Genomic DNA, 21,906 nt, shown 5'->3' on the forward strand with positions numbered 1-21,906 from the left:
GCCACTAACCATTCTTTATTTGCTCATTGGCTTATCCCAAGTTCTATTCAGTGAAATAAGTGATGATTGTAAAATACTACTTACTCAACATAGTGTTGTTAAGAAAGAATAATAGCAGCTTATATTACACACTAAGACTGCCATTTTCAGCAGCCTAAATGGCGGCTCTGCGGCATAATGATTAGCACTGTTGCCTGACAGAACCAGGGACCCAGGTTCAATTCTGGCCTTGAGTGGCTGTCTGTGTGGAGCTTGCACGTTCTCCGGTGTCTGCGTGGGTTTCTTCAGGTTGCCCCGGTTTCCTCCCACAGTCCAAAGGTTAGGTGGATTGGCCATGCTAAACTGCCCCTTAGTGTCCAGGAATGTGCAGGTTAGGTGGGGTTACAGGGATGGGTGTGGGAGTGAGCCTGGGTAGGGAGCTCTTTCAGAGGGTCGGTACAGACTCGATGGGCCGAATGGCCTCCTTCTCCATTTGATGATCATCTTTGCACAGGGATCAAAAAAACTGTCCTCACATTGAGAGTTGATCATCCTAGTATGACAGAACCAAAGAGGTAGGCTTCACATGAGATGGGGAACATCACAATTAGGAATTGTATGACACATTAACCTGTTAATTCCCTCATCTTTGTAGTCAGCAGCAGAAACACATGCAAGAACTTCTCCAGACAATACTTATAAGTCCCTGATCCTATTAGAACACTGTTGAATGTGAAATCTCATTTGATCCATTGCAAAGATACATTATCTATATATACCAAGTATTTTCTCCTTTTTCTCAGTTTGTGCCAAGTGCTGAGCTACCATTCATTCCGAAAAATGGCCAAAGTGAAAGTATTCTAAAAAAGACCATTGTTTGATTGTTTATAACATTTGAACACAGTGATGAAGTCTGCCCATAGAACGAAACTTGTATCTGTGGAAGGGAATGCTCTAAGGTAGCAAGGTTACCATTGACTGGAATCGGTTTCTATAGAATGGTTTCTGCCGTTTGCCTCAGTTCACCAAATGCATTCCAGATATATTCAGAGATGCAGGACAACAAATGGATAGCAAATTCGAGGCGCGATTCTCCGGCTTTGTTACGCTCTCGCTCAAGCGAAATGAGGCCAGTGAATAGTGGGAGAGGCAGAAAACGAGAATCGCGGCAGGCGCCAAACAGATTGCGATGCAACCAGCCCGCTCCCGTAGGTGAAATTGGGATCTTGCCGTAGAATGCAGAGATATCAATTGTCACCACTCAAGTCCTATTTCCATACAATATGAGCCACCCCATAGCAAACGGCCTCCCGTCATTCAGCGGCCTCCCCTGCTCATGCTCATGCTGCCGCCAATTAGTACTCCTTTTCAAAATGAAGGGCTTCTGCGGGCAGCCGACGAGTGAGTAGCCACCTTTGCTCACAGGCAAAGATTCTGGGGCATTGGACTTGCCGCCCCAGTGCTCGGCAGGGGGCAGGGCCCGGCTGGGGTGGTGGACCCTCTGCAGGGGTGGACTGCCATGTGGGGGGGGGGGGGGGGGGGGGGGGGGGGGGGCGGGGGGGGGGGGGTTGCTGGGGAAGCAACTGTGCGTGGCACCAGTATGCCAGCCCATGGATCGTGTGTACCCATTCCAGGGGCATCTCCTGTCCCTGTGCATCTGCCCCACCAACCACCTATAACCCACACCAACTGCCGAGGCCTCTGGCCGTGCGGCTGAAGGCTGCTAATAGGGAATTGGCAATTGTGGTTAAGTGAGCACTTCACACAATTCAAGTGGATTCCCATGGGTGGGCGGCCATGGAGCATGTGGGAGTCTAGCATCCCAATCACACCTTGATGCATGGACACTGTTTGAACATTGCGGGAGGCAACACCACACACGCACCAGCCAACATCCGAAGACCCAGGGGATGGAACACAACTCCGGGAATATGTCCACGGCTGGAGGGTTGTTAAGTGCCACGGGGAGGGGGGGGGGACAAAGTTGTTTATTGTGTTTTACTATTTCCCACACGCCCGATGGTGCTTCCCCCCCCCCCCCCCCCCCCCCCCCCCCTCCCCCAGCTCCGTTACCCCCTCAGTAATCCTCGATGCGCTGTGCTCTCCTAGCTCTACCATTACGTCTTGGTGCATCCCCAGGATACAAATACGAGGTGGAGGCAGCCAGATGCTTACCAGGTCCTGTGGCCTTCGATGCCCCGGTGGGTGTCCTCTGGGGGCTCTGCCGGCCACCGTCGCTACTCCATGGGACGGATCTGTGTTGGCACCCGCCTCCTCCTCCTGCTCGGTGACCATAAGGCCTGAGGTTTGGGTTGGCACCCACATCCTCCTCGGTGCCCATAGGGCCCTGGGGTTTGCCTTGGGATGGAGGGGCAGCTGGGTTCGAGCCCGAGCTGCCCCTGCATCATTTGGCTCTGCCAGCCCTTGCGGTACCCCATGGTCTTCACCATCGTGTCGACGTCCTCGGCGATGCTCCTCAGTGACTGGGCTATGGTCTACAATGCCTCGGCAATGCCCACCTGCGACTGAGACAAGCTCCGCAGTGCCTCAGCCATGCTCACCTGAGAGTGGGACATGTCCCGCAGAACGTCATCAAGGTCAGCCTGGTACTGGGTCACATCCCCCAGCGAGGTGGCCATCCAAAGCTTTGACAAAGAGAAACCTGGACTCGGAACGTTAGCTCTTTTCTCTCCCCACAGATGCTGCCAGACCGGCTGAGATTTTCCAGCATTTTCTCTTTTGGTTTCAGATCCAGCATTCACAATAATTTGCTTTTTAACTACTCTTTTGTTATATGTCCTTGCTGTCTGTGAACAGGAACCAACACTTTTACAGTTACAGAAATCAAATCTCCCTCGCTGGCTTGCAGCTCTTCAAGAGGGGATGAAAACCTTCTCACTTCTCATTGCACAATATAGGCTGTGATTTGACCCTTTTATGATTGTTCTGCAAGTAACTGCTCTGACGTATGTATAGCTACGGTGTTATGAGAGAGGAGTGAACATTGGCATAGACTTCAATATTCCCCCAGCTGGTAACAGTATGTATGTTTTTAATTTTTTATAAATTTTTAGCCAGTGACTTTCTTGATTCCATTCCAACATCCTGAAACGATGGAAGGTCCCTGATGCATTTCCTGAACAGGCTATATACAATGCAATGAATGGGTTATGGTGATTAATAAAACACAGAATTTTACAGCAGAAGAACTAGCCATTTGACCCAGCTGGTCTTTTCTGCTGTTCCTGGGCGGGATTTTACGGTCCCGCCAAAGTCGACTCTCGCTGCAGGGGCAGGCGAGACATGCAAACAGCCATTGACTAGAAGACCCCGTCAGCGGTCAATAGCAAGCCACCTTGGCACAGGGGGTACATTTCAGCCCAGGTTTAAAATTATCCTCCTACTACCTACTTTATATCACTCCATCAATATTTCTCCCTCACTTACCTAACTTCACATTAAATGCATCTACGCTGTTTGTCTGAACCACTCCATATTCCACATTCTCACTCTAATGTCAGCTGTGAATCAATTGACAGAACGCAGACCTGTGATTAGGATGATAACAGACTCAATGGCAGAGATTTAAACACAAAATCTAGATTGACATTCCAGTGCAGTACTGCGGGAGAATCATTGTCAGAGGTGCGGTCTTTCGGATGGAACTTTAAACCAAAGCCCTGTCTACTCCCTTGGACGCAAGTAAAAGTTACCATGGCACTTCCTCAACAAGGAGCTGGGGAGATAATCCACAATGTCCAAGTCAATCTTTATCCCTCAAATCAATGTCACCTAAAATTGATAGCTTTATTCCTTACATTATAATAGAGACTAGACTTCAAAAGAGTACGTCATTGGCTAAAAAGAGCTTCAGGAATTCCCACGCTGTGAAAGGCACTATGTAGGAGGCTGGTTTAACACAGTGGGCTAAAGAGCTGGCTTGTAATGGAAAACAAGGCCAGCAGCGCGGGTTCAATTCCCGTACCAGCCTCCCCTAACAGGTGCCGGAATATGGCGACGAGGGGATTTTCACAGTAACTTCATTGAAACCTACTGTTGACAATAAGTGATTATTAAATGCAAATTCACCTTTTAAAAGACATTTGTTTGACTTATATAACAAGAGTTGATAGCATCTGAATTTTGCCAATGATTGGTTAATGGACAAAACTCCAAGCCACTGCTGAATAACAATCCACTGCGTATTTTCCTGGAGACATGCTTTTCCTTATATTTGATTTTAGCATTTGCTTGTCCAGTTACAGCAGGAGTTATTCCAATTGAGGTAGGCTTGTACTCCGAGGAAACTCTGCTGATGCAATGCATCTAAAATATGCTCTTCCTGTTGATCATTAGATTTCTTCACGTGGGGAAGAAATTTCTTAAGTCTCCCAGGCCCAGCTACACAGATTTCCCATTTTAGCTATTGTTGATTTTCAGCTATTTTTATAAATTCTCTCTTTCTTTATTTATTCTTTCATGGGATGTGGGCGTCACGGCTGGGGCAGCATTTGTTGCCCATCCCTAATTTCAGTTGAACTGAGTAGCTTGCTGGGCCAATTCAGAGGGCCGTTAAGAATCAACCACATTTTTATGCATCTGGAGTCACAAGTAGACATGTAGATTTCCTTTGCTAAAGGACATTAGTAAAGCAGTTGGGTTTTTATGACAATCATTTCATGGTCACCAATGCTGACATTAGCTTTTCAATTCCAGATTTTAATTGCCGTGGTGCAATTTGAACCCTAGAGCGTAGAGCATTAGCCTGGGCTTCTGGATTGCTGGTCCAGTGACATTACCACAAGGCCACCATCTCCACTTGTTTCGCAAACCCATTGAACATTTCTATTTGGCCTTGCATCCACTTCAATTTTACATTCTTGCAGGTATAGTTGAAGTTCTAGCAGCTGGATGTAGCTATTGGAATGACATTGCCTTGTGCAACTACATGCGTCAGTGGTATCACATTTCTGGCTAAAACTGAATGAGCAAGGAAGTTATGCCGAACTTATAAAAGACATGGGTTAGACCGCAACTGACGTTTTTATGGATAGTTCGGGGTGCCATGCTGTAGGAAGGATGTGAATGTATTGGAGAGAGTGCAGAAGAGGTTTACAAGCATGGTTCCATGGATGAGATATGAGTTATGAGGATAGATTGGAGAGGTTGGGACTGTTCTTGGCGAGGATAAGAGGCTAAGAGGAGATTTGATAGAGATGTTCAAGATCATGAAGGGGCTGGACAGAATAGATAGGGAGAAACAGTTTCCCCATGGAACCATAGAATTCCTACAGTGCAGGAGGCCATTCAACCCATCGAGTCTGCACCGACCCTCTGAAAGTGCACCCCACCTAGGCCCACACCGCTTCCCCATCCCTGCAATCCAACCTAACCTGTACAGTCCTGCACATTAAGGGGCAATTTTGGTATGGCCATTCCACCTAACCTGCACATGGATATGGGAGGAAATCTGGGCACCCACAGGAAACCCACGCAGACACAGGGAGAATGTGCAAAGTCCATATAGAGTCACCCAAGGCCAGAACTAAACCTAGGTCCCTGATGCTGTGAGGCAGCAATGCTAACCACTGTGCCACCCAGTGCAACAGGATCAAGAATGAGAGGGTACAGATTTAAGGTGATTTGCAAAAGAAACAAATGCGACGTGCAAAAAACTTTTACACACAAGTGGTTCGGGTCTGGAATGCACTGCCTGGAAGTGTGGTGGGGGCAGGTTCAATCGAAGCATTCAAGAGGACATTAGATGATTATTTGAACAGAAACAATGTGCAGGGGTACAGGGAAAAGTCAGGCGCTAAGTCATGATGCTCATTTGGAGAGCAGGTGCAGGCATGATGGGCCAAATGGAATCCTTCTCCACTGTAACAATTCAGTGATTCTGGCTCAATCTGGAGAGAGCAGGGGAAGAGGAAACAACATTGAACTATGTTGCAGTGCCATGGTGGTTTCCATTAAAATATGAACTTAGTGGCATTCATGACATCTGGATGTTTCTACATTTTACAGGCAAACCGTAAATAATTTTGGAATTGTCAGTGTAATAAATTTATGAAATGGTACAATTTTGACACACTGCTCTAAATTTAATTTTGTCTGTCATTTAATTTTATTTCAAAAATAATTTTTTTAAATTTTGTTTACAAATGCATCAAACATTTCAATGTGCAAAATTTACAGATGCAATAATAAATGTAATTGCATTTCATAAGGGGGATACAATCTACATAAATCAAACTGTGAATTCAGACAATGGTGCAGTATTGGGCATAAAATAGTAATATGCTACATTGGGCTTGATGACAACATTCATAAGGCGCAATTCTCCAGAAAGTGTGGTAGTGAGCGGAAACTACCGCAAGCTTCCCGGCACTCAGCCCAGTGAGGCCGGCATCGCTAGTCTACATTAATTGGATCATTTAACGAGGTCCCACAGGCTTCTCGTCTCAAATTAAAGTTCACCCGCTGACTCGCCAGCAACGCACTCGCCAACCCACCACTAACCAGGTCGAGCAGCACTTGCTCAACCAATCCCAGCCAGCTCGCAACAATGACGCCCAGGAGACCGACCCCAAGGTTCAGTGATGCAGACCTGGGGAGGCACCTAGCCACAGTGGAGGCCAGGAGAGATGTCCTGTTACCCCAAAGTTCCCGGATGGTCAGCCACAAGGCAGCCAGTGCTGCCTGGGTGAGGTAGCAGTGGCTGTAAGCTCTGGGAGTGTGACCAGGAGGACTGGCCGCCAATGCTGGAAAGAGGTCAATAACCTACACCGGGCAGTACGAGTGAGTAGATACCAACACCTACACCCTGCCCCACCTGAGACCTTTCCGCCTCATGCGAGCATTCAACCCCCCAACTCTCCATGCAACCCCCAACACTCCCTCACCTCCCCTCTCCCTTCCTTCACTCCCCTCCCTTCAACCCCCCTAACCCTCCATTCACTCCCCTTCTCCTTTAAAGTCCTCCAACTCTCCCTTCACTCACCCTATCCCTTCAACATCACCCCCCCCTCCCCTCCCCCCCAACCATTCCTTCAAACCCTCCCACCACTGTGAACCACGCATGTGGCTAACAATGCCCTCTCTGGCTCTCCTCAGGAAAAGCTCTCCCACAATCACCGGGAGAGGGCCCAGACTGGCGGTGGGGTGCCAGTCTTGAATCCTCACCTCCTTCGAGGAGTGGGCCCTGGAGGTGACTGGCGTGGCCAAGGACAGATCGGTCACCCACACGGAGGCTGGAGGATGCCGCAGAGGTGAGGAACCACCAGGCTCCACCCCGAGGACCTGTCAAATGTAAGTTGTTATTGCCTTACTGACTGATCCATCCCTCCCACTGACCACATGTCCATTCTCCCACAGGTCCTCTAGCCGACGATGCCAGCCCATCCCGGGTGGTCCTCTCTCCTGACTCCCACGAGACCACGTGGGAGGCGAGTTCAGAGGAAGACACAATCGAGGCTTCACAGCTGTCATCCCCACCCTCCACCAACGCTGATGCACGCATCTTGGGAGGAAATGTTATTGGTCAGGCTTCAGGGGCACAATTTGATGAGCACCACGGGCTTCTCATCTCAAATGAAGGTTCACCCGCTGCCCAGTGGCTGACCCTCCAGGACCTTTGGGGGAACAGAACATCTCTCTTGGCCTCCACTGTGGCTAGGTGCCTCCCCATGTCTGCATCCATGAATCTTGGGGCCAGTCTCCTGGGCGTCATTGTTGCGAGCTGGCTGGGATTGGTTGAGCAAGTGCTGCTCGACCTTGTTAGTGGTGGCTTGGCGAGTGCGTTGCCGGCGAGTCAGTTGCTGATGTACATCAGATGGAGGCAGGAAACCCCAGGCAAAACAGCGGTCGGAGGGCTGCTGGGTCCCAGGAGAAAGCTGGGTCCCACCCTGATGCTGAGCCTGTGGAATAGGTTTACCAGGAGCTAATGGAGACGTTAGAGAGTGGTCAGGCTATTCAGAGGGAGAGGTCAGCGACACTCCAGCAGATCCATGGCCGACTGGAGGAGTGACAGAGGCTGCGGCGCAGGAGAAGTCGCGGGCAATGCACGGCACTGAGACCAACACTGGTTGGGTGGCGGCCGCAGTGGAGTGCTTGATGCACGACATGGGCACCATTAGTGAAGATGTCCAAGGCGTTGCACAGTCAGTGACGGCCATGGCTAAGGTTTTTGGCAGAATGTTACCTTGCTGGGGTATGTGACCCAGTACCAGGCTGAACTTGATGAGGTTCTGAGAGACATGTCCTGTTCTCAGATGGGAATGGCTGAAGTTCGGCAGAGCCTGTCCCAGGTGGCCATTGCCGAGGCGCTGCAGAGCATGTCCCAGTCACCGAGGAGCATCGCCGATGGTGTGGGCACAATGGTGTAGACCATGGGAAGCCGCCAGGGCTGGCAGAGCCCGATGATGCAGGGGTTGCTTTGGCTTGAACCAGCTGCCCGTCCATCCCAAGATGAACGCCGGGGCCCTATGGTCACCGTTCGGGGGAGGGGCCGTTGGGTGCCAACCCGGACCCATCCCATGCAGTGGGGAATGTGGCCGCCAGCTCCCCGGAGTTCCACCCCTCTGATGAGACCACGTCTCACACTCAGCATCCGGAACAGGGCGGCATGGCTGTGCATGCACCGCCAAATGCGGTGGGGCCCTCCGGCCCTAGAGGACACCCAGCAGGGGCATTGAAGACCACAGGACGAGGTAACGAGCTGGCTGCCTCCGCCTCTGATGTGCATCTGTGGACATAGCTAGGATGTACCGGTAAAGCTAGGATGGCAAAGCATATTGAGAATCACTGAGGGCACTGGGATAGGGAGGAGTGGGTAGAGAGTGGAGGTGGGGGGGAGGGGGGGGGGGGGGGGGTTAACACCATCGGGACAGTGGAGAATTCTAAAACACAAAAAACATCCTGTGCACGACCAGTATGAATCTGCTGTCACTTTCGTCCGCAAGCAGGCTGACCTCTGAAGACTTGGCCCATCTCTCTAACGCAGCCCCCCCCCCCCCCCCCCACCCCCACCCCGGCACATTGCATGCAGGTGTTGGGTGTGAGCGAGCACTCAGCAGACAGACAGGTAGGGGTCAAACTGTAGCATAGATTGAGGGGCACTCCTGCCCTCGACAGTGACCCGCTGACAGTGCCAACACAATCCTTGCACCCTGAAATTATGTAACTCGTACCCTGGGAGGGTGGGAGATGGAGGGCAGGGGAGATGGAGGGGGGGGTAAGGTGGCTATGACGGACCAGGCCACGTCCTATGTGAATAGACCGGGTATGAGGCCCTCCCGGCCCCCCGGGCTTGCCCGACCCTCACCGCTGCCGCCTGTCCTGCAGCCTCCAGCTGGTCCTCAGATCCTTCCTGGGCTCGTCCTCCAACCCCTGATGGCCCGGCGCCTTCTCGCCATCCTTCTCCTCCTTGGAGGTGGCCACATGTTCCACATCACCAACCTCCATCTCGTTGCCCCGCTGCTGTGAGAGGTTGTGGAGGGCATAGCAAACTATCACAAAGCAGGCCACCCTCCAGGGGGTGCACTGACGTGCACCACTGGAGCAGTCGAGGCATCGGAACCACAACTTGAGGTGTCCGATGCACCGTTCAATCACAGCCCATGTAACCACATGGACCTCGTTATACCAGGTCTCCGCTTCAGTCTCCGCCTTCCGTACCGGCGTCATTAGCCAGGTCCTCAGCGGATGTCCCTGATCCACCAAGAGCCAGCCGCCCATCCTGGGGTGCTTCTGGCAGAGTCCTTGGATGACCGACTGCCCCAGGATGTAGCTGTCGTGGACACTCCCCGGGAAGTGTGCACGCACGTGCATGATCTTCATGTGGTGGTCACACTCAAGCTGTTCAAGGTGTAGAACCCCTTTCTTTAACGTAGGGCACTCCCAGGTGGCCCAGTGAGCGCTGGGCAACATTAGTGCCATCCACTACCCCCTGGACCTGTGGCATCCTGGAAATGGCAGAGAAACCTGCTGCCCAGGCATCTTGGCTGGGCTTGGTCCATGTCAAAGTTGATGTAGTTTTCCGCCTTGGCAAACAGGGAATCCGTGACCAGTCAGATGCACCTGTGGCTATGACCTGCGAGATGCCACACAGGTCCCTGCTCAAGCCCTGGAATGATCCCGAGGTCCAAGTTCAGGACTGCAGTGACCTTGTCGGCCACCGGGAATTGGTGTCCTCCTCCTCCATGTGGTGCCAAGTCCGTGAGGACAGGTGCCGCACTGTCTCCTTGTTAAGGCAGAACCTCCTGCGGCACCGCGCTGTCCGTCATCTGTTCAAATGGCTAGCGACGCCTGTACACACTTGGCCCTCGCACGACTCCCCCACTGGGTCCCTCCCTGGATTAATGGGTGGCCGGGTCCTCAGGATGTGGGGTGGGGTCCGGCACATGGTTTGCTGCCTCGAGCATCTGCAGACTCTGCCGCCGCCGCCGTCTCTGGTGGCTGGCCGCCCGGCCTAGCAGCAGCACCACTAGGTGCATCCAAAATCCCTGTCATAGCATTCAACATCTGTAAGGCATTGGGAGAGCGTGTCCGACTAACAAGCAGCAGTGGCTCCCACCCCGGGACCTTCTATTGCCCCATTGACCCCCCCCCCCCAACCCTGAACGCTCTCCCAAGTGCGAGAGCACAACAAGGCCGGAGAATTGCGGCCATAATGTTTACTTGCTTAAGGAACTTATTTTTTAATAAGCTTAATAAATAAACATGTCTAATGAAACCAGTAAAGCATACTTTGGGACTTTTGTTTCACTGGATACTGAGTTAGGAAGCAGAGCAGGAGGAACATTTTGTGTTGCAGATACTTGTGGACTGCATCAGTTACAAAAGCAGGATTTAAGACTAGGTCATACAAGTTGATCAAGGCAAGGGTGTGAGGGATGTATAGGGGTTGGGAACAGAGTGGTTACCACAGACTTGTGTGGGGGATATACACCAAAGCAAACTGATGGGGTTGAAATGGCCAGTTTCCCTGTAGTTACCATGCCACAATTTTATGATGGTGGCAGGGGCAGGGGATGGGGAAGAAAACACCAGTTCCAACAAATGAAATTTGACTCAATGTCATTTGTAGATTATAGATTATAGGGGCTGGTTTAGCACAGTGGGCTAAACAGCTGGCTTGTAATGCAGAACAAGGCCAGCAGCACGGGTTCAATTCCCATACCGGCCTCCCCGAACAGGCGCTGGAATGTGGTGACTAGGGCTTTTCACAGTAACTTCATTGAAGCCTACTTGTGACAATAAGCGGTTATTATTATTAGATTATAGATTAGGGATTAATAGCCACTGTAATTAGTTCTTAAATGTTCCCCAGCATCTCATACATGTCTGTCAGCCCACATTTACCTAATCTTCTGTTTCCCATTCTCCCCTTTAGCTTGGCTACATCCTGGGCGGTACAGTGGTTAGTACTGCTGCCTGATGGTACTGAGTAACTGGGTATGATCCCGACTCCAAGTCACTGTCCTTGTGGAGTTTGCACATTCTCCCCGTGTCTGTATGGGTTTCACCCCCACAACCCAAGGATCTGCAGGGTAGGTTAATTGGCCACGCTAAATTGCCCCTCAATTGGAAAAAAATAATTAGATACTCTAAATTTATTTTTGAAAAATAGCTTGGCTATGTCCTCTTTCGTTTATCATCCGGTGAACTGAACATAGCACAGGCAGCGCTGCTGATGATGTCTTCAAGCTTTCTCTCCATGTTTATATGATCACATGTGCCTTGTCTCAATAAATAAACTCACAATGTGTTTACACCATCCCTTAGGAGTGATTGGTGCCTTTATACCATTATAAAAACACAAGACTAGTATCAATCAGATTTTGGATTGCCAAGAGTAGTCACATTAAACTGGCTGCTGAAAAAGTTACATTTTTTATTTGTTTCAAAAACAAAGGATTTGCTTATTTATTTTCCCCATAAAGTGATGTGCACCACAACACTGCAAACTATGTGATTTTAAGAAGAGTGATACTTAAGAAAAATACACTGACTGATTCACCTATCGCATAGGAGATATACAAGAACAGCTTGTATTGATATAGCATCTTTATTGTGGCAAAACATCCCCAAACAATTCTGAGGAGCTCAATCTGACAAAGATTAATATTGAGCTAAAGGAGGAGACATTAGGACAGCGTGGTCAAATGGTAGATTTGAGGGAGCATCTTAAAAGGAGAATAGAAGTTGGGGGGGGGGGGGGGTGCCTGGAGAGCGGCCATCTCAGTTGGTTAGACAGCTAGCGCTTGTTCAGAACAACGCCAAAAGCACAGGGTTTGATTCCCATTGTGGCTGGGGTGGACTTGGGGCTCGCTTCCTCGCCTGTAGTAAAATCACAGCGTAAACTGTGGGTTGGTGACCGTCAAATAATTGAGGATGCTTCCTGGAGAAGAGGAGGAGTTGAGGAGAGATTTAAGAGAGAGGGAATTCCAAAGCTTGGGACCTAGACAGCCTAAGACATGGCCATCAATGTATTGTGGTTGTACACAACAATGATCTCTTTCCCAGTATCCACCAAGTTGATAAACAAAAAATTCAGGACATGATGCAGCATCTACCCCTGACAAAAGACTTCTTTATGCAAGTTGTGCTCCAAACCAAAATTTCTAGAACATTTTAAAAATACTTGGTGGAATGCAATGTCTCATTTACGTTTTCATAAACTAGCAAAAATAAACAAATCAGGAGATTTTGGCAAACATGTGCTTCTTTTTGAAAGAGGACATTTACCGCTGTGCTCTATCCGAAGTGGGAGTAAATATTAGGTCAGAAGCGTGTTTTGCAATGTTCTTAGGAGAAGCAGACTTCACCGAATTTCTCCAGGACCCATGAATGAAGAGGGAAATATCAACTGGTCCAGTAAATCCCACCTCATTCAAACATGACCTAGCTGGTAATGTACCATTACTCCAATATCTTTCCCCGCCCATTCGACAAACACAGTCACGTAAACGCTCAATACACAAAAACAAATTCGGCCACGTGAGGGGACAAAGTTTTGGAAATTCCTCTCCCATCTCAGGTGTAAATGGAACAATCTTGAGGAGAATCAGCTATCTTCACCGGCTTTCGAGAACTAGAATCATCTTCGATCCTCAGGAACCAGCTCAGCTTTATTCCGAAGGATACTTGTAAGAGTTGGGTAAACTTTTATGGCAAGGGTGAAATTAATTACCGAAAATACTTTCTGGCACCCTATCGAAGCCTTTGGTTTCATGTTGTACACTTACGCACCCCTAGGTGTCTCACAACATAAAACATAACTTGCATTCATATACATGAAAGCAATTTTAATCTAATCTACCGAGCAGGAAACATTTTCTCCTCCATGGCCGCTGTCAGTTTGGTTTAGTTAAAATTGCACCATTGTACCTTTTGCTTCAGGGTGTCTGTTAATAGGAGAACCAACACATTACTTTTGATGGGGCGGCATGGTGGCGCAGTGATTAGCACTGCCGTCTCACGGCGCCGGGGACCTGGGTTCAATCCGAACCCCGTGTCACTGTCCGTGTGGAGTTTGCTCATTCTCCCCATGACTGCGTAGGTCTCACCCCCACAACCAAAGATGTGCAGGGTAGGTGGATTGGCCACGTTAAATTGCCCCTTAATTGAAAAAGAAAAGAATTGGGTGCTTTAAATTTATTTTAAAAAGAAGTGCCATTTTGTAGTCAAACACAGCTGCAAATTTAGAAAATAAAACAGTCCCACTTACAGCAATGAGAGAAACAAAGACTGCGAGGAAAGGATACTTCGCTCCAGCAATGATTCCATGCACAAATTGGTATATGGTACATTAAAGTAAACTTTATTACTGACACCATCAGCAGGATTCTCCGACCCCCTGCCGGGTCAGAGAATCCCGGGGGGGTGGGGTGTGAATCCTGCCCGCTGCTCTGACACCGGCTGCCGTATTCTCCAGAGGGTCGGGGATCACGCCATGCCAGTCGGGGGCCGTTGGCATCGCCCCCCCCCCCCCCCCCCCCCCCCCCCCCCCCCGGGCAATCCTCCAGGCCCCAATGGGCCGAGTGGCTTGTCAGAGCTCCTTAGTGCAGCCCAGGTAGGCGTTTGAAGCCCGAAACAAAAGTGTTTTAGATAGTGGGGTCGTTCCCAGCACTACAAGCACCATAGCAGACTTTTTTTTGTTAGATTGCGTCCCTCATCTCAGCCCGTTACGTAGTTCTAGATTTACCCATAAGAGGAAATATCCTCTCTAGGTTTCATTAAGTCCTGGAATAATACAGAGAGAACAATGCTACCAGTGAGCCAAGGCTGACACTGTGGTAAGTAACCCTGTATGGTATAAACATGCCTGAAATGCATCAAACTGCACTTATCCACTTGATGGGCATTTTCAACGCATGTAACTGTAACTGAATTATTTAATCTTCCCTGACTCCTGAATTAATGCGCTAGCAAACTTGAAAATTCTCCCATAAATCATTGGTAAAGATAGTATGCAGCAATGGTTTCAACACTGATTTCTGCCAGACTATTCGCCGCTGGATCTTTTGCGTGTAGATATGTTTTGATGAAAAACTACCCTCCACCTAGGAGATTGCACTAAGTGCTCTGCATCACCAAGGTTGCACATTGATCCCACATGACAAGTTACAACAAGGGGGAAAAAAAAAACAGCAAATCTTTCCTCACAAGTGCAATTTTCCTGTACTGGCAACATCCGCATAAATCTTCTCTGCAGCCTCTCCAGTGCAATGACATTTATACAATGAGCTGATCAGAACTGCACACAGTACTCAAGTTGTGACCTAACTAATGTTTCATATAGTTCTCTCTAAAAGAATTGCAAGGTGTCCAGTCGCTCAGTAAAACACACCTCCGCACCCGGGGAAAAAAACTTGCCCCCATTGTAAAATCCTTCCATGCCTGATAATAGCTCCAAGCCAGTGACACAACGTTTGATTGAATCTATTTCTCATTCATATCATCACTGTAACTAAAATCTATGATATCACAGTTGGAGTGCTACACAAGAAGCAGGGGATACAGTGCTCGGCGAGGGCAGGAACTAACTTGAACAGGACCCAAAAATACTGTTGCCAGCCAGCATGCTAGTTTCCCGAACCTGGCACTTTTGGGGAAACAGATTTGGGGTCCAGCAGGGCTAATTGCCCCCATGAAACAGGTAGACAGGGGTCAGGTCGCCAATCAGACTCAGGATTGCACTGGGATTTCCAGTTGGCAGTATCCCCATAAAAAGAGTGATCTTTTTATCTGAATTTTTAAAAAAGTTGCTGAGAGGGCACCTTCATTTTGAAGCACCTTTTAAGGATGGATGGCATCTAATTGGCACACCAGCTTTTAGATCCTGCTGCCCAGAGAACCTGTATCTATTCAAATTAAGGGAGTACCCATGTTAAAACCCTAAAGATACCTGGTAACAGCACCACCTGGAGGTTTCCCTCCAAGTTACTCACCACCTTGACTTGGAAATATATTGCTATTCTTTCACTGGCGATGGGTCAAAATCCTGAAATTCCCTCCCTAACAGCACTGTGGGTGTACCTACACATCTGGGACTGCAGTGGTTCAAGAAGGCAGCTCACCACCATTTTCTGAAGGACAACTAGGGATGGGCAATAAATTCTGGCCTAACCAGAGACATCCACATTCCATAAATGAATTAAAAAAGAGAGACTGCATTCCCCCGGGGTGGGTTTGAGACCCGGAAGTAGTAAATTACATGTAAATCTTAACCAAATTGCAATAAGAATTTTGCACATTGGTTCAAATAACATTGCTATAAAAAGGTGTTTTTTTTATTAAACCCTATTCTGAATGATCCCCCCCCCCCCCCCCCCCCCCATTCTGCTGCCGCTGGCTTAATGTTAATTACAGACCACAATTAGTTTTATGTGGAATATCAGGTTGAAGTGGACTCACTTTATAGGACGAAATTAAGCTGTACATGTTAACAGGTTATGTCATAATTATAACCTAATATGCAAAATACTTTCAAGATCTAGACATAGATATTTTAAGTGAAAGTTGTTTGGCTAGTTCCACATGCTTCCCATTTTGGAAAGTATATCCTGTTTATGCACAAACTAGTGTCTTTGTGCACGCATATCTTCTTTATTATTTTTATTTTTCCAATTAAGGGGCAATTTAGCATGGCCAAGCCACCTAACTTGCACATCTTTGGGGAATGGGGGTGAGAGTCACACAGACACAGGTAGAATGTGCAAACTCCACATGGACAGTGACTCTGGGCCAGGAGCGAACCCGGGTCCTTGGTGCTATGTGACAGCAGTGCTAACCACTGTGCCGCCCTGTGCATGCATATCTGCAGGTGTATTTTCCACACACGTGTCCTAGTTCAGTTCCTTATGTTGTTCAATAATGTCTGCTGGTTCTGGCCAATCGTTCATAACTAGGACATGAACCTGTCCATTCTCTTCACAGACCCTACCAGAGTTAAGGGGTCAACAGATGGGATATGCCAACATATAACATTGATGGTGATGTACCACAAAAAGAGAGGCAGGTTGGAACACCGTATCTAGGAGCAACATGCCTACTCAGTAGCCTGTTTAGACTTAGTACTAATAAACAAGTGTTAAGCATATACCAGAGTATGCCTACAGTCTGTCTACCAACAAAGTTCTGCACCTAGATTCCACAGATAGAAGGACCATTTCAGATTTGTTTTGTGTTTCCAACATTTCCTGCTTTAGGGTTAGTTACCCAGCATCTGCAGTATAATACTTAAATATTTTCAGTGACTTTGAATCAGTGCTGGACATAGAAAATGGATACCTCTTCATATTATTGCAACAAACGCTAAATAAACTATTCCAAAACACCTCAAAGAACACTCCATTCCACAAGCTATATAGTAGCTGACCGACTGAACCATAATTTGTTGGACAATAAATTGATAAATTTGGTAGCCACATTCTTATGATTGTCCAAATGGTTGACAATCTCAGACAAGCTAGTAAGAAGCAAAGCAATAGGATCAGTTCCGGGGGCAGGGGGAGCGGCAAAATGAGATTACTAATATTCTCAAATTTTCTAAAGAGAAGAGAAAAAATGTTAAGTAACAATTTTCACAAGTTATTCCACAAAGCCATCACAACAAAGGAAGATAAAACCAACTGCTTAAAGTAGACAGCTTAATGGCAACTCAAGCTCTCTTGGCACCACACCTGTCTAATTACCATAAGCTTCAAAGGTGGAAAGAGAAAAGGCAAAACCCCAGTCCCATTGCCAAATTTTCCATCAGGATATTTATTTTCTTCGGCAGCTAATACATGCTTACCCAGAAGGGATTGACTGGAAGTGGACAATTTTCAGTATGCAGAGTTTGTTACATGTACTCATTGTTCCATATTGATGTGATTACCTATCAAATGCATCCAGCATATGAAATAAATTCAAACTATCTCCTGCAGTTGTCTTCATTTAACTTCAAAATGCTCATCCGCAATTACAAAATTACTCTACCTGGGACATGACCGGAGGAAGCAGTGCAGGCATCCAGATCAGGGTAGGTGAACAGGTTGACACAGGAGTGTACGATTTCACAGACACATTGCCTATTCAGCAGGTTACAGCCAGAGATCTCAGGGCACAGGTCTTGCTGCGGGACAACATCCTCAATAAATTCTATCTCTGCAGGAGGAAGGAAACATTGAAATTACAGGTATGCAATAGAACATAGATGTTAAACATCAGCCATTCTTAACAATGCTTATATATTTAAAGGCTACGGTTTTAGAGCAGAAATGACAAGAATCTAACACTGATCAAAATCTTCAACCAGCAACTACAGCAGGGGTTCCAAACTATGGGGCCGCAACCCCCAATAGGATCACAGAGGTTACATTTGGGGTCATGCGCGGTCCCTGCTAGAGGAGCAGTGGCGACTGTGGGGAGATGACGATGTATTCTGGATCCACTGGATTGATGCTGTCATACAGGACGGGCTGGATGGCGAGACCAAAATTATCTTTAACTTCAGGAAATACATCTGGTGGTGAGTTCAATTGGGTTCAGGATGTCTGTGCGCTAACTCAGTCACAGAGATTCCAATTGTGGGGAAACTGGAGTGTATAGGTTGATGAGGCCACACCTGGAGTATTGTGTGCAGCTTTGGTGCCCTCATCTGAGGAAGGAAGTTCTTGCAATGGATGGAGTGCAGGGAGGGTTTACCAGGCTGATTCCTGGGATGGCGGGACTAAGCCGGTTAGGATTATATTCATTTGGAGTTTTGAGGAGTGAAGGGGGATCTCATTGAAACTTATAAAATTCTAAAAGGATTACACAGGGTCGATTCAGAAAGAATGTTCCCCATGGTGGGGAGTCCAGAACTAAAGGTCATAGTTTGAGGATATGGGGTAAACCTTTTAGGACTGAGGTGAGGAGAGAGTTCTTCACCCTGTGAACCTATGGAATTCACTAGCACAGAAAATTAGTTGAGGCCAACACGTTGTGTACTTTCAAGAAGAAATTAGAATTAGTTCTTGGGGCTAAAGTATTCAAGGGACATGGGAGGGAAGACGAGAACTTAATGATCAGCCATGACCATAATGAATGGCGGAGAAAGCTCAAAGGGCCGAATGGCCCTGTCCTGATTTTATTTTTTACGTTTGTTTCTATGTAAGTGTGTCTCGTGCTTGAGCAAGGGGCAGCTTTAAACTTTGTCTTTCTTCTCCTATCTGTCTCCTCCTATCTGCCTCTTGTACAGGCTCCTTACCTTGGGGCTAACAACTCTGCTTCACAGGGGGACAGGCTGCTGAGTGAGTGGGGAGGTTCGAAAGATGTTTGTGTGTCTGTGTGTGCATGTACATGCATGTGGAGAGGGGCTGAGAGGGAGAGGGGCTTCACCGAGTCTTCCGTCACCTGGGAATACGGACAGTTTGGCTAAAACCTAGAGGAAAATATAAAGTAATAACATTTTTACTAAGTTTTTTCAAAGGATTATATTTATATGATGTATTAATGTATCTTGATCTATAAATACACAATCTTTAGCAATTATACACTGAATGTTACGATGCTGTTTTATAGCTGTTTTGTTTTTGCTGGCATGTGGGGCTCCATAATCACCAGCAATCTGTTACTTGATGCTGAAATAAACACATGCATTGCGAAAGCTGCAGCTGCTATATTTAAGCCGAGTGAGAGAATGTGAAACAAAAACAACCTGACTGACAACACCAAACTGCGGGTCAACCAAGCCAATGTCCTCAGCGAACCCCTCTACTCTGGTGACAACTGGACAACATGCACTAGGTTGAAGAAATTACTGGACAATTTTGCTGCCTCAGATGTCATCTCAGCATCTCTTGGCAGGACAAGGTCACCAACTCAGAGGTTCTGGAGCAAATTAATTCCATCAGCATACACTCAACACAAAACCATTGACGTCTGCGCAGGCGTGGCCATGTTCATCGGATGGATGATTACCGTATACCGAAAGGTCGTCTGTATGGCCAACTGGCCATTGGGTCATAACCTCGAAGGCATTTATGCATCTGCTATAAGGACACTTCCAAGGGAGATGGAAAGATTGCAGACATTTCAAACAGCCGTGATCTTGAGGGTGACAACTTGGAAGAGTGAGCAGAAAGGGGAAGTTCAGCTGGTTGAGAAGAGGGCCCCGCGGGGAAAACAGAGGCCTGTGAATCATACACCTTCTCAGTCCATTGCCTTCCTCTGCAGTAAAAGTGGCAGAGACTGCAACGTCAGAGGGAGGCTCCTGTGCCACACCAAGCAATGTTTGACATTGGTCACCACAACAGCAGGAACCATCATCCCATGAGGCAGATGGCTGCCACAGCACAGAGTAGAAATCTAATTTATTTCACTGAATGCCTTCAGGGCAAGAGGAATCTCTATCGGTCGTCTCCAGAATCGGAGCTGAGAATAGGTTCAGACCACCAAAATCATGGCAGGTGCAGCTTTCACTCCAAATCGCAATTCTCTGTCGACTCGACAGACGTCAATGTGTTCCAGAACAAACGTACAGTAAACACCCTTGGCATATCATTAGCAGGCCCCACCCTGTATTCACCGGGGCCTCAGCGATTCTCCGCCTCCATTGGGGCAAATTCCCAACAGCGAGGTTCATTTGTGTTTTTAAAAATCATGAAACAGGCGCCGTGGCTGCTGAGGGGCAGAGAGAGTGTGTGGAAAGTATCCAACATTGCCATTTTTGCTGCAAGTCGTGCCGCTGGCAGGGGAGTTTCTGCCAGAGCCGGGGAGAGTAGTAGGGGTGGCCAGGAGGTGGGCTTTGGGATTGGGATGGACGGGCACGGAACACCATTGTCACGCCTGTGCACGCCACTAACTGCCCACTGTGAACTTAGGGCCTCAGGTCTAATGGCTGTCCCCCAGGACCCCCCCCCCCCCCCTTAGTGTTATATCTCCTTCGCAGTCAGTCAGTAAGATCTTCAGTTTCATTGTAGACAGACATATCAACTTTCCTAACATAATGCATTGACTGGTGTTTGATGAGTGCCTAGCAAACCTAGCGCCACCTGCATATTTACTTTTATTTATTCAAGGGATAGGAGTGTTGCTGGCTAGGCCAGCATTTATCACTCATCCCTATTTGCCCTTGGGAAGGTGGTAGTGAGCTGTCTTCTTGAACTGCTGCAGTCCCTGAGGTGTAGGTACTCCCACAGTACTGAGAGCGAGTTCCAGTTTTGACCCAGTGACAGTGTGAAGAAATTGCAAATTTCCAAGTCAGGATAGTGAGCGACTTGGAGGGGAACCTCCAGTTGGTGGTGTTCCCATGTGTCTGCTGCCCTTATCCTTCCAGGTGGCAGTGGTTGTGGGTTTGGAAGATGCTGTCTCAGGAGACATGCTAGTTCCTACAGTGCATCTTTAGATGGTACACATGGCTGCCACTGTTCGTCGGTGAAGGGAGTGTATGTTTGTGGATAGGCTGTGTTGTCCTGAATGGCCTCTGGATTACTCATCCAGCTACAATATCAATAGGCCACTGCTTCCCCACCTCAAACTTGTAATAAAATTGACCTGATAGACGACACTTGATTCGAAAATCTACAAAGACATAGAACATAGAGAATGTGATTTTATACTTTTACAGGATACCTGGTTTCCAGGGTAACCTGGTTTAGCACAGTGGGCTAAATAGCTGGCTTTTAAAGCTGACCCAGGCAGGCAAGCAGCACGGGTTCAATTCCCGTACCAGCCTTCCCGAGCAGGCGCCAGAATGTGGCGACTAGGGGCTTTTCACAGTAACTTCATTTGAAGCCTACTTGTGACAATAAGTGATTTTCATTTTCATTTTATGTCTTCTCAAACCAATTGCAGATATCTTGTACAGTAAGTGAATGAATTGAAAAGACTATTGTGTAACAGTTTTCTTCCTCTCCCCAAAGAAATATGGCCAAAAAGTATTTTTCGTGAGAACAGTACTCTTTTAAAATCTCGGGTCTCTCAAAATGGTTAATTTATTTTATGCCAAGAACTTCCCGAAGGACCTGTGTGAAGTCTCTGTCTTTCTCTGTCGAACCTCCATGTGCCGGGGGCCAAGTGTTTGGAAATTAAAACTCTGCTATGGGCAGATGACTGAGAGGCTGTCTGGAGAAAGTACATCGTGTGGCCAAGAATTCAAATGAAAATGTTCTAGACGGGATGAAGACTCCGGCTGAACCACTGAAGAGCTGTTTTCTGCGTCGAGTTACGTAAAGATGTTACAATCAGGCCCAATTATTGAAAAACCCATAGATTTTCAAAAAATTTGTCTATGCTACTTCCAGGATCACCAAATAATGTCACGTTGCAGGCCAAAATGTTCACCAAAAAAATCCAATTAAATCACAAACAATATTAAAGACAACAAAAGTGTGTGGCTGAATTTAACCTGCACACCGTGATCATAAAGAACTGCAAACTATTGCATTCTTCTAC

General features: G+C 47.7%; 1 protein-coding gene across 2 annotated transcripts in view; it reads right to left on the reverse strand.

The window, feature by feature from the left end:
* LOC119957184 (cysteine-rich motor neuron 1 protein-like) overlaps positions 1–21,906 on the reverse strand; it is a 345,653-nt gene that overhangs the window by 243,725 nt on the left and 80,022 nt on the right. For both annotated transcript variants that reach the window (XM_038784996.1, XM_038784988.1), the window contains exon 2: positions 17,467–17,634. In XM_038784996.1, the coding sequence (XP_038640924.1) occupies positions 17,467–17,634 (168 nt within the window). The remainder of the gene's footprint in view (positions 1–17,466; positions 17,635–21,906) is intronic.

This window comes from Scyliorhinus canicula, chromosome 2, assembly GCF_902713615.1.
Source record: "Scyliorhinus canicula chromosome 2, sScyCan1.1, whole genome shotgun sequence".
In the NCBI taxonomy this organism is placed as follows: Eukaryota; Metazoa; Chordata; class Chondrichthyes; order Carcharhiniformes; family Scyliorhinidae; genus Scyliorhinus; species Scyliorhinus canicula.